The 15,000-nt window shown below is 43.7% G+C and overlaps 1 protein-coding gene across 1 annotated transcript in view; it reads left to right on the plus strand.

Annotated features, from left to right (window-relative positions):
• The first annotated feature begins 1,582 nt into the window (after window positions 1-1,582).
• LOC308316764 (regulator of G-protein signaling 3-like) overlaps window positions 1,583-15,000 on the plus strand; it is a 26,038-nt gene continuing 12,620 nt past the window's right edge. The window contains exons 1-7 of the mRNA XM_080765532.1: window positions 1,583-1,714; window positions 6,889-6,970; window positions 7,610-7,715; window positions 10,073-10,181; window positions 10,751-11,047; window positions 12,280-12,319; window positions 14,092-14,465. Coding sequence (XP_080621658.1) covers window positions 1,661-1,714; window positions 6,889-6,970; window positions 7,610-7,715; window positions 10,073-10,181; window positions 10,751-11,047; window positions 12,280-12,319; window positions 14,092-14,465 — 1,062 coding nt within the window. The 5' untranslated portion in view covers window positions 1,583-1,660. The remainder of the gene's footprint in view (window positions 1,715-6,888; window positions 6,971-7,609; window positions 7,716-10,072; window positions 10,182-10,750; window positions 11,048-12,279; window positions 12,320-14,091; window positions 14,466-15,000) is intronic.

A 15,000-nucleotide genomic window follows, 5' to 3' on the forward strand; every position in this document is an offset into this window, starting at 1 on the left:
ACCATTAGCATTATGCAGAGGCCAAGGAAGCACGTTTTTTTTTTCACTTTCCCCCAAATGTCTTCTTATGAACTCTCACCTAATTAAGAGAGGGGGGAGTGACTCAGAGAGTATAGTGCCAGGGCTAATTGATTGGTAGGTGTTTCCAATTGTCTATACTTAGCGGTTTTGGATGTTATCAGAATATATAGCCGTCAGCAGCCCTTATCAAGACCATGCCAGTATATGGACATTTCCTACATACTGTATTGACGTCTGTTGTCAGCCACTGACGTGGCGTTGGTCGCGTTGTCCGACTACTGAGCCAGCTATTACTAACCCCAAACCTAAATCTAACCCTATACCCTAACCTCAGTCTTAACCAGCCACGTAAGTAAACAATAAACATAAAGCAAAGTTGTTGTATAGCGCAGTTTCACAATGTTTTCGCTTTGGCGGCAGTAATTTCACTTCCACGAAAAGTGTACTCGACGATGAATTGTCACAAATAATTGTAGCGAACAATTTAATTGTGGGGTTTTTTTTTTGTTTTGGCCACTGAAATTACAATTCTGCTTGGCTTTTATATAGCCTTCGTAAAACCAAAATTGCACAGGGCAGATTATGACAAATAATACAACAAAATATATATATTTAAAAAAAAAAGGAAAACAAAAAGAGAGAAAGAAAATGTAGTAATAACATTTTCCAACATGGAAACCATTTTGACAATTTTGCAAAAATCATGTAGTAGCCTAATTGTGACAGGCCTTGCTTGTCAATGGGGGGGGGGGGGGATTACAACGTAAGATGTTATGGATGCAGTGTAAGTGGCTTGTGGGCCATGCAGGGCAACGTTAGCCCACATATAGACTGTCAGAGAGTCATAATAATATAATGCAAGTGAGTCATATAGTAAAAGTCGAAGAACGGATTTTTGTGAGATCCTGTTATTACTATGAATGAATATTCACACGGGGGAGGGGTGTGTGTGTGTGTGTGTGTGTGTGTGTGTGTGTGTGTGTGTGTGTGTGTGTGTGTGTGTGTGTGTGTGTGTGTGTGTGTGTGTGTGCGCGCGCTCGCAGGAAGTGTGCATGCTTATCAGGTGTCCACACAAAGTTGTAGCGTGTGTGTGTGTGTGTGTGTGTGTGTGTGTGTGTGTGTAGTGAGGAGGGGAGGGGGGGGGGGGGGTCGTTTCCTTGTATTGTTGAGCTGGCTGTTCCCATGAGGGGAGAGGTTTTAACTTCCACCCAGTAGCACAGCAGTGAACAACATCAGAACCAGCACAACGCTATAGACTGCTCTTATACTGGAGTATAATCCATTTTTTTGTGAAAAAAATATATTTTTGGGGGGCTTTTCTGCCCTTATTTCATAGTACAGTTACAGTAGGGATTGTTTGACGGGGTGTGACGCGCAGCCAGGATCCGCTGGGCTCAGGAATCGAACCCGGACAGTCGAGCTATACATCAGAGCCTATATATACATGTATGGCACGCGACTTATAACCACTCGGCCATCTGCACGCCTATGGACAAAACCCTGGACCATTTGATGGACTAGCCCTATACACACAGGAAGATAGAGTACTGGAACACGGACAACCACAACAACAACAGACTGGACAGTGTCTGAAACGAGACAAGGAGAGGAGAGGAGAGGAGAGGAGAGGAGAGGAGAGATGCACACCATCCACAGATTGTGTCGAGACTGCATTGGACAAAATCTACCTCAGGTGGGTTTCTATGATGGCCTCCCGAAGGCCCGATTCAGAACTCTGTCGCGCGGTGGCGGCGTCGCACATGCCGAGAATAGCAGATCTACAAGCTCAGAGTGTGCCACATTATCTGTCAGCGAAGCAGTGTGAGCTTCTGTGAGTGTGTGTGTGTGTGCGTGTGCGTGTGCGTGTGCGTGTGTGTGTGTGTGCGTGTGTGAGTTGCGCGTGCCTCAATAATTCAAATAAATTAAAATTGAATGTATTCACAACACAGATGGAAAGCAGAGACACAAGCACTCTGCCTTTCTGTTTTCCTTCTCGCTCTGTATCTCTCTCTCTCTCTCTCTCTCTCTCTCTCTCTCTCACACACACACACACACACACACACACACACACACACACACACACACATTTGAGGACCGACCATGACATACCGGCATGTATATAACTAAGTATAAATCAGGTATAAACCCAGCCCTAAAACCTAACCTCTTTAGGGCCCTATATATTTCAGCTGTGCCTTCTTTGCCTTTCATTTTACTCTTTACTATTCTTTTTAACCCCAACCTGAATCTTTGCCAAACCCCCCAAATCAAATGTGCTTTTGTGCCTTTATAGAGGGTGTGTAGAGAGGTGTGTAGAGATGTTGTTCCACTTCCAACAGAGACTTTTCAAGTTGTGATGATTCCTGGCTCTGTGGGGGGGTATTTATATGCAAATAAATATCCTGGCCAATGGCATTGTAAGAATAGGACCCAATGAGGATTTAGAGGTGAAAAAAGAACAGAAAAACAAATTGTTTAAACTCTTTTCTTTATAAAAAAAATATAATTGTTGCTAAAAAGCATTGCCGGGTCTTACAGGGTTAATGTCGTTTAACCCATTCTGAACGGGAACCCGTTTTGGTATTAGCATCATGTCATGCTTTAGCTATTGAAAAATAGCAGATCTACAAGCTCATAGCGCGCCACCGAGTGGCGCGCTACGAGCTTGTAGGTCTGCTATTTTTGAAAAATCGAAGAACGACTGACATTTTTAGAATCTGATCTCCGGTCAGAATGGGTTAATCAGACCAGTGTGTGTCCAGTGGAAACCTCGTATGAATCTGATCTCAGGTCAGAATGGGATATGGGCTGTCAAGGCCAGAGAGTTGGGTTTTTTTGCCATTGAGTAGGCGTTCCCGCACTACGTCCGGGTATGATGATGATGTCACGCGCAATGCCCTCTATAGATAGTTGCAGTGAAGACAGACAGGAAAGAGGGAGAGAGAGAGAGAGAGAGAGAGAGAGATCAAAGGTCGTCATGAACGGGTCTCGAACACGCGGCACTCTGTCAGGCAAGAGCCTATTATGTGGCATGCGCCTGGACCACTATAGGCTAGCGGCCCCTCAGATAATCTCTAACCCAAAAAACTAACCAATTCTTTAATGAGGACCAGGAAAATGGTCCTCACAACAACGTCTGCTTCTCACATTCTGATACTTGTGGGGACATTTGGTCCTCACAAGCATAGTAACACACACACGCACACGCACGCGCACACGCACGCGCACACACACACACACACACACACACACACACACACACACACACACAGAGAAATGTTTGAACAGGCAGCTAGCTGACATGTTGACCAGAGGTAGAAAAACATACCACCCTGCCTGCCTGCCTCTCTCTCTCTCTCTCTCTCTCTCTCTCTCTCTCTCTCTCTCTCTAAAAGGATAACTTCACCCATTTTCAACCTATCTTCATATCATAATTGGTTAGTGTCGTATAGAGGCTGGTCTCGAGTCTATCCACACTTTTCCTGGGCTGTGTGTGCTCCAGTTCCTGTCGATTTGATCCAATGAAAGCCTATGAAACTGGTCAGATGACCAATGATATCCAATGAAATCAACAGGAACTGGAGCACACACACCCCAGGAAAAGTGTGGATACCTTTCCATTTACTCGCTTCTGTCACGGTCCGTGACATGTGTTATGTTTTTCTAGTGTTCCTTGTTCCTAGTTTGTGTGTTTTAGTGTGTACTCTTATTTTGTAGTCTTGTTCCTGTGTTTCCTGTCTGCCTTGTTTGATGTCACCTGCCTTGTCTCACCTCCCTGTATTAGTGTAACCCTAGTCACCTGTGTTCTGTTTGCCTGTTAGCCTATCCTATTGTTGATTATCAGTTGTGTTCACCTGTGTCCTGTTTTTCCCTGCCCTTATATACTCCCCTGTTCTGTCAGTTCCTTGTCGGAGTATTATTGTAAGTCTCGGTGTGTTCTGTTCCTTCGTGGATGAATAAATCTATTATATTTGAGATCTTCTGCCTCTGCCTATTGCTGTCTGCTCTTGGGTCCTAACCCTCCTTGCCCTGCACACGTGACAGAATACTCCGACAAGGAACTGACAGAACAGGGGAGTATATAAGGGCAGGGAAAAACAGGACACAGGTGAACACAACTGATAATCAACAATAGGATAGGCTAACAGGCAAACAGAACACAGGTGACTAGGGTTACACTAATACAGGGAGGTGAGACAAGGCAGGTGACATCAAACAAGGCAGACAGGAAACACAGGAACAAGACTACAAAATAAGAGTACACACTAAAACACACAAACTAGGAACAAGGAACACTAGAAAAACATAACACATGTCACGGACCGTGACAGCTTCCCTAACATTACGTTTTAACAGCGGGGCGACAGCCAGACCAGAATTTTCCGGAAGTGAATTATTTCTCTATGTGGGATCGCCGGCCGACTATACCGGCGATAGCAGGCGATGGTGGAAAAGTGGGCGGAGCAACGTCGCGTGAAAATATACAAATAATTCATCTTTTCGGGGCGATACTGTGTCGGCCGATGCTCGCCCGCTGTTAAAACGTACTGTTACGATTCCTATAGGGGGTTCCAAATGGACCCTTAGACGTCTGTACCTCTGAGAGTTATGGTGATCCTTGAAATTAAGACATTGGTGTGATTAAAAAAAAAAAAAAAAACGGTTTCCGGAAACGGTTCCAAATGTGATAGAAGTAGAACCCATTCCTGGTTGTATACCCGCGGTTCCTCCGGTTCCTCCTGGATCCCAACCCGTGTTTTCCGAAGCTGTGTTCACGTTCACTTCTCCCATTTTGGATTTGAATAGACTTCTGGTCTCCCACGGCGGAGGCGGCCGGCCACCTATACCTATACATCACACAGATATGGGAAGTAAAGAGAGATGGCCTATCTATCTTGCCTTTCTATTGTTTGTCTTGGGCTCGAGTCAATGAGAAACAAGCTAGCTCGGTCCTCCTGTACATTCTGTTTCCTGAGAAGTTTAATCTATCTGTCAAGTTGAAGATTTAAAGTCCTTTGTCGTCAGAAAACTCCCAGGGACGGAATGGTCTCGACTCTACCCCCCGCTCCTCTCTTCCTCCGTTCCCACTGTCTTCGTCCTTTCTTTTCCCTCTCGTCGCTATTTAGGTTGCCGTGGGAACAGAAACTTCAAACAGGCTGCAGCCCTGCGAAAAGAAAGATACATTTTGTCTATCTATAGAGAAACTCACCTCCCTCTATTTAACATGACATAGTAAACACATCCAACACATTGCTTTTGGTTTGAAATAAAAGTGTTTTATTTTGTTAGAAAGTTAAAGATGGAGTGCCGTACCCTAGAACATGATCATCAGGTATTATTATTATACAAGGAGGAAGAGTTCTTTTTTTTTTTTTTTAAGTCTACAGTATTTGTTAAAATGTTGTTTTTTATGTGGACATGCCCACCAGTTCATTAAGTATGCCTCGTTTGCCTGATGGGTGGTGACGGCTGATGCCAAACCACAGCTGTTGTTGTATGATAAAGGGGGAGGGATTAGGGGAGGGGATGATATCGTGATGTCACTATCTCACTGTTTTTTTCATTGGCACGTTTGGATCACCACCCACCTGAAAACCAGATATACCTAATGAACTGGTGGGTGTGGCCACATAAAAACAACATTTTAACAAATACTGTAGACTTTAAAAAAAAAAAAAAAAACCTCTTCCTCCTTAATAATACCTGATGATCATGTTCTAGGGTACGGCACTCCATCTTTAACTTTCTAATAATAATAATTCTGAATTATAACTTTCATAATTCTAGCACTTTCTGTACACGTTTTTGAAAATAATCATAGTAGCCTATATAGGCCTACCTGATGAGCATGTTTCATCTTTAAAGAGCTGGAGGGAACACTATTACAATTTAGGCATTTAGCAGATGCTCTTAATCCAGAGCGATTTACAGTAAACAAGAACAACACATGGTAACATCAAATATAGAAATAGTCATCAAATAGTCACACCTGTCAGGTGTAAAGGAGCAACTTGGACACTCAGGCATGAAGGGAGCATGAGTTAAGTCCGTTGCTCACCCCAGGTTGGCGGAGGGTGTGTAGAGCCCAGGATCACAGTAGATGATTGGCACAGGGGTGAAAAATGGGTTACAAAATCGCGGGATAAAAAATATATAAGAAAAAAAAAGAAATAGTCATCAAGGATCATGAGCAAGCTAAGAGCCTAACATCCGTCTAACAGTATAATATCTGTACAATGAAACCATAAGTATATATGGTGTCTACATAATATGCTATCTAAATTAGCATATTGCGAGGTCGTCTAGGCTATAGGGGCAAGTGCTGTGTGCTAAGGTGGAGTCTAAAGAGGTGGGTTTTCCTTACTTAAAGGAACTCATTGAACCCCCGGCCTCCACCCGCTCCCTCCGCTCTGGTACATCAACCACACTAAAAATCCACAAAAACAAAACTCCGCCCCCCACGGGGGACCGGGCCTTCTGCTCAGCTGCTCCTCTGCTGTGGAATGCCCTCCCCGACCACCTGAGAGCACCACATGCTTTTAAAAAGGGGACTAGAGACCTTCCTTTTTATAGCAACGCATTTGCCCAGTTGGACTTTGAAGCTGCCCCGTGTGCTTCTCTGAACCTTTTAGCTGCTTAGGTGTCGACAGAATGTTTTCATTTCATTCTTATTTTTCTTTTTAAATATTTCTGCTTGTAGCACTTTGAGATTTGTTGTGTAAAGTGCGTTATAAATAAAATGTATTATTATTATTATTATTGTTGTTGTTATAATTATTATTAATGATTACTATATCAGATTAAAGAGCTTGAAAAAACGACTGTACATTAAAACACATTTTGTTTCTGTGCTCTTTGTTGCTCCAGGTGCACATTGTTCGTGGGAATGATGGCTTTGGCTTCACAATCTGTGCAGACTGTCCTGCCAGAGTTCAGGCTGTTGAACCCGGTAAGACAGACGTGTCCTCTTACTATACTTCTGTCTTTCCTTTGTGAAGACAGGACTTAACTTTCCTTTGTGAAGACAGGACTTAACTTTCCTTTGTGAAGACAGGACTTAACTTTCCTCTGTGAAGACAGGACTTAACTTTCCTTTTGTGAAGACAGGACTTAACTTTCCTTCGTGAAGACAAGACTAGTTGGGATAACATAACCTGAGCCTCTGAATGCTACATGCCGGTATTACCGGTATATATTCTGAAACTATGCCTTCCTGAAAGCCAAGAGCGGAAGCCGTCATCCGTTCACAAAATAGGCCCATCTTACGGGACAAGCGTCGATCTGTCCATTTTTCGCAAGCTTGAGCATCTGCTATTTTTGAACATTTTTTAATAACCGTGAAAGTGTTTCGAAAACGTTACTTTATTAGGACAAACCTTCTCTTCTGGCGGTCCCTGGCACAAAACCGTATAACGTTTGAGGACTATACTCATTATATAGAAAGCATTTTATACAATCGGCCTCAGGCCATAATGGATTAAGATTAGAATTGTAATTTCATTCAAATATATATATTTTTTTAATTTGCATGACATTCATGTACAGTATGTTATGTACAGTAAGCATCAATGCGTTTGTGCGCATGCAGGAGGTCCTGCCCATCGCTCTGGCCTCCAGCAAGGAGACTCGGTTCTACAGCTGAATGGCCTTCCTGTTGAACACTGGAAATGTGTGGACCTGGCTAACGCTATCAGGTACACTGTGTGTGCATGCGTGCATGCGTGAAATGTTTGTTTTTATGGTTAAAAATGTTTTGCTCCAATTACAATTAGGGAAAGATTCAGGTTGAGATTAGAATTGCACATTCCGGGCGAAAATAGTCGATCTACAAGCTCATCACGCGACACACGTCACACTTGTGTCGCGTGTTGATGTCCTCCAAAGTAGCAATACAAACATGAGCGTGTGTGTGTGTGTGTGTGTGATGTAATAGTGTGGGTTTCAAAGTGGAGGCCGCTTTGGAGAAAGAAAAAAAGACAATACAGTACAAGCCAATTGGGAATAAGGGATAATGAATGGTGAGTCAGTGATTGTGGAGAAATAAACCAGTGTGAATAGACTCTGACGCCGAAGTAGAGGAGTCTACCACCGTGAAGGCTTTATATATCAGAAGAAGTAGGGTGTTTATATCAGCATTAAGTAAGTAGGGGAGTGTTTATATATCACCACAAAGGGGTTTATTTCTCAACAATGGCGGCTTACCGTTCATTATCCTGCTTATAGAGCACCAAAGTCTGACTTAACGGATAATTCCATGCTAGAAGGCATTCTTACCTTTATTTGTAGTTGTTACGTCCCCACCAAAGAGGTCCAGGTGTTATTTTGTGCAAAAGTGCATTATTGTCTATTTCCCCTAATATAAGCCCTCAATGGGGGTTGTGCTAATTCGCTTATTTCCATCGAAATAAGTAGTAAAGTGTGCCGCTTGGGATACTATTTACATTATGAAGAGAGGATATATAAATAAATAGAAACACCCCAATGCCCCATTCAATTCAATGCAATTCAATTCAATTAATTGAGGGCTTATTATGGTAGGGAAAATAGCCAATAATGCGCTTTTGCACAAAATAACACCTGGACCTCTTTGTTGGGGACGTGACAACTACAAATAAAGGTAAGAAAGCCTTCTAGCATGGAATTCCCCTTTAATTTACATCCAACCTGGGTCGCGTTTTTGTCCCCCATTCTGAATTTGTATACAGTTGTATACGGTTTGTCTCATGTGGACCTGAAGAATCAACTGACGGCGAGAAAACGCTAATGTTTACTGTCGCCGAATTTAATACCGTACATTACATTTTCGCTAGAAACAGATTGTATCAAATATGAGTGACTGACTATACCGTGAACGACACAGAGACACCTCCTCGGGCAATATCGCCGAGACAATGTGTTTGTTTTTGGACCACAATTCTCATATGAGACTATTTTAAGATGACCCAATGGGGATGAACAAGTGACTTCGGTACTACTTACTAAATAAATGAATCACTCGAAAAAAACGTAACAACAAAACGATTCCACTGATTTGAAAAGCTTGTGATATAAAGACAATAGTCCATCAGATTATGCCAGGTGCGTGCAACAGGTCGGCTGCGGCAACACTCCTGTATAGGAAGTGTTGATCAAATTGGAATCATTAATCTGTCTCCGTACTCTAAAGGTCCCTGCACACCGAGCGCGTTTCTCGGATAATTAGCGGCGTTTCTCCATCGGGTTTTTCCGAAAAACTTCCAGTCCAGTGTGCAACCACCTTTAGTCCCGCCGCAAATATTTTCAAAAACATTCATTTCTTAACTCTCTGTTTAGCTGTAAAATGGCATTGTGTGTTTATGTATACACGGCTGCCATGTCGGCAAAAACCAAGCACCATGGATTTATTGATTAATTGATTGATTGATTGATTCAGGTGCACATTCTCCATCCATAGCAGTGGTCTGTTATTCATTCAGGTATTCCTTCCTCTAGCGTAGAATAAGTGAATTAGAATATTAAATATCGCGGGCCCCATGTAAAAAAAAAAACGGTTATTTTTTAAGAACCTTTCAAGATTGTGAAAGTATAGTCCCGGGACGCTGGCGTAGTGGTCCAGGCACCTATAGGCTGCGATGTAGCGGGTTCCCAATCCCAATTCCGACAACCTTTGGTGCGTGTCACGTGTGTCAGACTATACTATCCTATAAACGGAGGCGAGAAAGCCCCCCGAAAAGATAAAAAAGTGAAAGTAGCCTCACAACGCATCGCAACGTAACGTGTTGTGAGCTTGTTGTTGCCTGTAGATCTGCTGTTTTCGCAATTGTGCAAAAATGATATGTATGATGTATAGGCATTCATTTACAAAAAAAATAACATACAAAGTTGAAAGAATGGAGATAAAAGTTTTTTTTGCTGGACAGCAACTTTATGTTGGCTTGTCCTTTTATTTGTCATCCTTGTGTGTGTGTGTGTGTGTGTGTGTGTGTGTGTGTGTGTGTGTGTGTGTGTGTGTGTGCGTGCCTGTGTGCGTGTGTCCGTGCGTGCCTGCGTGCGTGCGTGCGTGCATCTCTAGGATGTGTAGTAACAACATCGTGCTGATTGTGTGGAGAGGTCTACCCGTCATCAAACCTTATTTTGAAGGTTTGATTCACCAGCCGACTTACAGAGCAGCCTCAGACAGCGTGAGTCATCATCATCATCATCATCATATTTTACTTTACTTCATTTGATTACGGTATAGAGTTATGGGACATATATACTAGTGCACATTGAAGGAGAATTCCGGACAAAACGCTTTCTTATCTTAAAGGGGAGTTTCGCACAAGCTGTTTTCTTACCGTATATCTTGAGACACGTATCCGTTCGTCATTAAAAGAAAACATGCCGAGCGTTCCGTAGCGAATTAGCGGATTTACCGTCCACGTGGGTCAAAACTGTCTAGAACTGCTATTCAATCGCGCAATTGTTTTTTTTGTTTACATCTGTTCGAGTTGATATGACAGCAACACATTGTTGACACCGCACTCTTCTTGTTCTACGTGTGCTGACGTTAGACCACCTCCTGCGCTTTTCTTAAAAGGACCAGCGCCCTATATCTTTATTGTTTTTTTAATTATATTTTTTTACTTTTGTAAAAAAATAAAAAAGGGTTAGGAAGAAATTCCCCTTTAATCTAATGTAGTATCCAGTGATAATGATAATAATAATATACATTCAAATTCCATTCACCTCCTTGTTGTTCCGTTGTTAGTTCACAGGCAGGAAGCTGCTGTCTCGCCCCGCCCACAGCAAATATGGCCGCCGGAGAGGGCGTGTCCCCGGTTCAGGGCTGAGGTCCGGGTTGGGCGCCCTGGGGTCCCTCTGGAGGGACAGGAGAGAGGGGAGGGGGGAGGAGGAGGAGGAGGAGGAGGAGGAAGAGGATGACGAAGAGGGGGAGGAGGAAGAGGAGGACTTCTCTCGCACCGCCACCACACTCAAAGGCACCCGTGTGACATCGTCAAATGGCGACAACTACATCATCCTGTCGCCCATCAATCCAGGAAGTCAGGTGAGATGTGATGCGTGATTCAAAATCACGCCCCGCGGTTGCCGCGACACTGCCTGCCTTTTGCTTCGTGCAGGTCACCAGACGACTGTCCTGCGAGGTGGAAAGTCTGGTGACACTGACGCAGGGTTACTCCGTGGTGGCAAATGCATATAGGCTATTGCTCGGTGTTGGCATTGCCTTATGGGGGCAATTTACTATTCTGTGCCTGTCTAGCGAACTTCGCGGCGTTCGACACGGCAACTCGTGCTCGGTGGTGTCTCTCGTATGGCTCAAGTTCGCTATAGTCTGTCGCAAGTCTGCGATTGTTGGAAAGATAGTGGCGGCAGCAGGTTTCAAACCCAGGACAGGAGGTATATGGATTGGGAGTCTATAATGACTATTCTACCACAGGTCGTTTCGAGGAAGAAATCTGATTGGTTGAAACAGCCTTCTAGCCGTGGGTTAAACCAGCACTGTTCACCACCTAATCAAAACAAAGAATTCAGCTGCTCTGTTCTCCCAGAGCGCTAGCAAACTCGGTGGCTAGGCTAGCTAGTTTCTTGGGAAGGTTGTGGTCGTAGTGACTACATCTGTCATTAAAAAAAAATATTCTTTCAGCGATTTTAATAGTTTTAAGGGTAACTGTGGTAGAATTTCAATATTACACGAGAGGGTGTGGGTTAACGTGATTATTGCCACTTCAGTGATGCTTGCGGAACTCGACTCCGTCTCGTTCCTGATCACTGTCGTGGCAATAATCACGTTAACCCACACCCTCTCGTGTAATATTGCTTAAATGAGGCATGCTTACCAAGCTATGGCTGCCAGAATGTGGTTTTCTGGCTGCATTAGAATAGGAGAATGCCCTCTGGCATATAGCTGGAGAAATAAGTGTGAAACTTTGCACGCACACTCCCAAGTAGGCCAAGGAAGGAAGGACCTCCACCACAAATCTTGGCCTCCGCCGAATTTATAGCTTGACTAGATTTTCTGCCATTTTGCATTTTCTTCAAAACAGACTTTTTGATATGACCTATAAAAGCTAGTGAATCAGTGCACATTATAGCTCCGGAGTCATGTGATCAAGATGCATCAGTCAGATCATTCATATTCCATGCCGATGCGGCCGGGCGACGATCCACTTCCAAAGTTTGCGGGGCGTCCTGGCCGTATAGCCAACCCGGCCTGACGGAGATCTTATTGTTACTTTCCTAAAATGGATAATGCCTGTTTTCTCTCTTTCTGTCTCTCAGTTATTGCAGTCCGTCTGTCACAACAGGAACGCCACTATTGGTAAGACACACTCAACACAGGCTTTACATCACACTTTAGCCCATTCTGACCTGAGATCAGATTCATACAAGGTTTCCACTGGACACTGCACACTGGTCTGATTGACCCATTCTGACCCGAGATCAGATTCTATAAAAATGTCAGTCGTTCTTCGATTTTTCAAAAAATAGCAGACCTATACAAGCTCGTAGCGCGCCACTCGCTATGAGCTTGTAGATCTGCTATTTTTCAATAGCTAAAGCGCGACATGATGCCAGCACCAAAATGGGTTCCCGTTCAGAATGGGTTAATGACTTGTTACAGCAGCCAAGCCAGGTGCACGAGAGCTATACATTATTCATATACTACTTTACAAAACACATGTTCTCTACAGAACACGGTGAAATCAAACAAACACGAGCAGCAAGACACCGATAAGGATAAGGCAACTTATGTACGGCACTATCCAGCTACACTAATCCAAGACGATGGCCATGCACGGAGCTCGAGAGAGAGAGAGAGCTTTGCGCAGGGTCGCACACGCAACGCTCCAAATGACTCCACTTTTCACACAACAATTGCTACAAAGTATACTCTGCCACGGTTCTAGGCTTATTATATACAGGTTTATAATGTTTGTTTTTAGTTAAACAAACATTAAAAAACGCCATTGACTTACAAGTCGCTATAACACGAACATTAAATGCCATTAGCAATACAGAGAGTTTAATAAAAAAGAAAATCAACCAGGTGCTCGATGGAGAAAAAAGTAAAAAGAAAAAAAGAAAAAAAAGAGGAGAGCGTGGATGAAAATAGATGTACTTTATTTATTTATAAAAGTTAAAAGAAGCCCTGATGAAGATTCTGTTGGAGTCGAAACATGTCGGCTTCTTTTAACTTTTATAAATAAAGTACATCCGTTTTTATCCACCCTCTCCTCTTTTTTTTTACTTTTTGAGTGCTCGGACGGCCACCTTGTCTTTAGTATGAAGAGAGTTTAATGTTGTGTTTGTTTTACACCACCATTACCGTCACCTAATCATAGCAACATGAGTTAGACTTTAATATACTACCGCCCCTCACTTCACACAGTTGTGATTTTTTTTTAATTATCCTTTACTTTTGTTTGTTTTGGCGTTGCTATTATTAAAACGGCTGCTACTATTTCTACAACCAGCGGTGCAAGGTATAATTGATCTACAGATCTTACATAAGCTCACAATGCATTGTGAACTAAACTTGTAGATCGGGTATTTTCAAAATATTTTGAAACTTGTGAAATGGGACTTTAACGGGACCTTAACCTTTGGCACTTTTAAGTAAATGTTGATTCCGATAAGTTTGTACATTTTGAAGAATGGGACTTCTACTTGTAACAGAGCGCATCTACATTGCAGTATTGATACTTTTACCTAACCACTTTAACAATTATTGTAAACTTTAGCTATTGAAAAATAGCTAAAGTCGATCGGCTTATAGTAGATCTGCTATTTTGAGTAGATTTGTTAATGTTAATTAAAATCTTTGAATATATATTCCTTTAAAGCAAATGTTTTTTTTTTTTTTAAACTCAAACCTTTGCTTCTGGGCCCCTGGGTAAACTCAAACCTTTGCTTCTGGGTCCCTGTGAACAGAATATTCTAGAGAGACGCGGGTCGGCGGCCAATCACGTAAAAATGTCGTCGGTCGTGAAAAGCTTTGACCATACCACTGACAAAGAAAAGTAGGCCTACTGCAGCACGACTCACCTCACCTTATTGCCTTTTGCCCCCCGTCGCCAACCAACCCCCCAGGCCGGCTGTACCAGACTCACCCCAACAGGGGGCTCCACCACCAATACCACCTCCACGAGCAGCAGCAGCAGCAGCAGCAGCCTCTTCTCCACAGCTGCGCGGCATCGGCCTCGTTCAGCAGCTGCACCATGCCTCCCCCGCCGTCGTCGGCCTCGCCCGCGTCGTCTGCGTCGCTGCTGCTGCAGCAGGCGTTCGGCAGCTGCACGCTGCCTTCCTCCTCCTCCGCCTCCTCCGCCTCCGCCTCGGCCGCCTCGGACGGCCACGGAAACTACCAGAACTGCACCATGGTCCAGTCCCACCTGCCGTCTTACTCCGGCTTCGGGTCTTACCTCACGCTGACGCCCAAGACGCTCATCTTCCCGGTCTTCGTTCAGGTTAGAGAGAGAGAGAGAGAGAGAGAGAGAGAGAGAGAGAGAGAGAACCGAACGAAGCTGCACAGAAACGCTTTATAATAATGGCAGCCCCTTTACGTTTGTATTACTGTGTGACCCCGGGAGCCTGTGTATATACTGTGTGTGTGTGTGTGTGTGTGTGTGTGTGTGTGTGTGTGTGCGTGTGTGTGTGTGTGTGTGTGTGTGTGTGTGTGTGTGTGTGGAGTGTAAACAATGAATTGCAGGTTACACTCAAAGGCCACAGTTGGTATGACACACAGTGTCGTGGCACGGGGTCTTTAACCCATTTTGGGCAGGAACCTAAATGTTATACTTTAGCTATTGAAAAATAGCTCATAGCGCGCGGCACCGGGTGCCGTGCCACGAGCTTGTAGGTCTGCTATTTTTGAAAATGTGGCGCAAATCTTTGAATATATATTCTTTCAGTGGCGAACGTTTTGGAGGGGGTCCCTGGGAACAGCATAATTTTTAATGGGTCCTTGACATGAGATAGTTTGAGAACCACTGACCATAGAAA

Source organism: Protomyctophum bolini (genome assembly GCF_963924005.1).
Source record: "Protomyctophum bolini genome assembly, chromosome: 6".
Classification (NCBI taxonomy): domain Eukaryota; kingdom Metazoa; phylum Chordata; class Actinopteri; order Myctophiformes; family Myctophidae; genus Protomyctophum; species Protomyctophum bolini.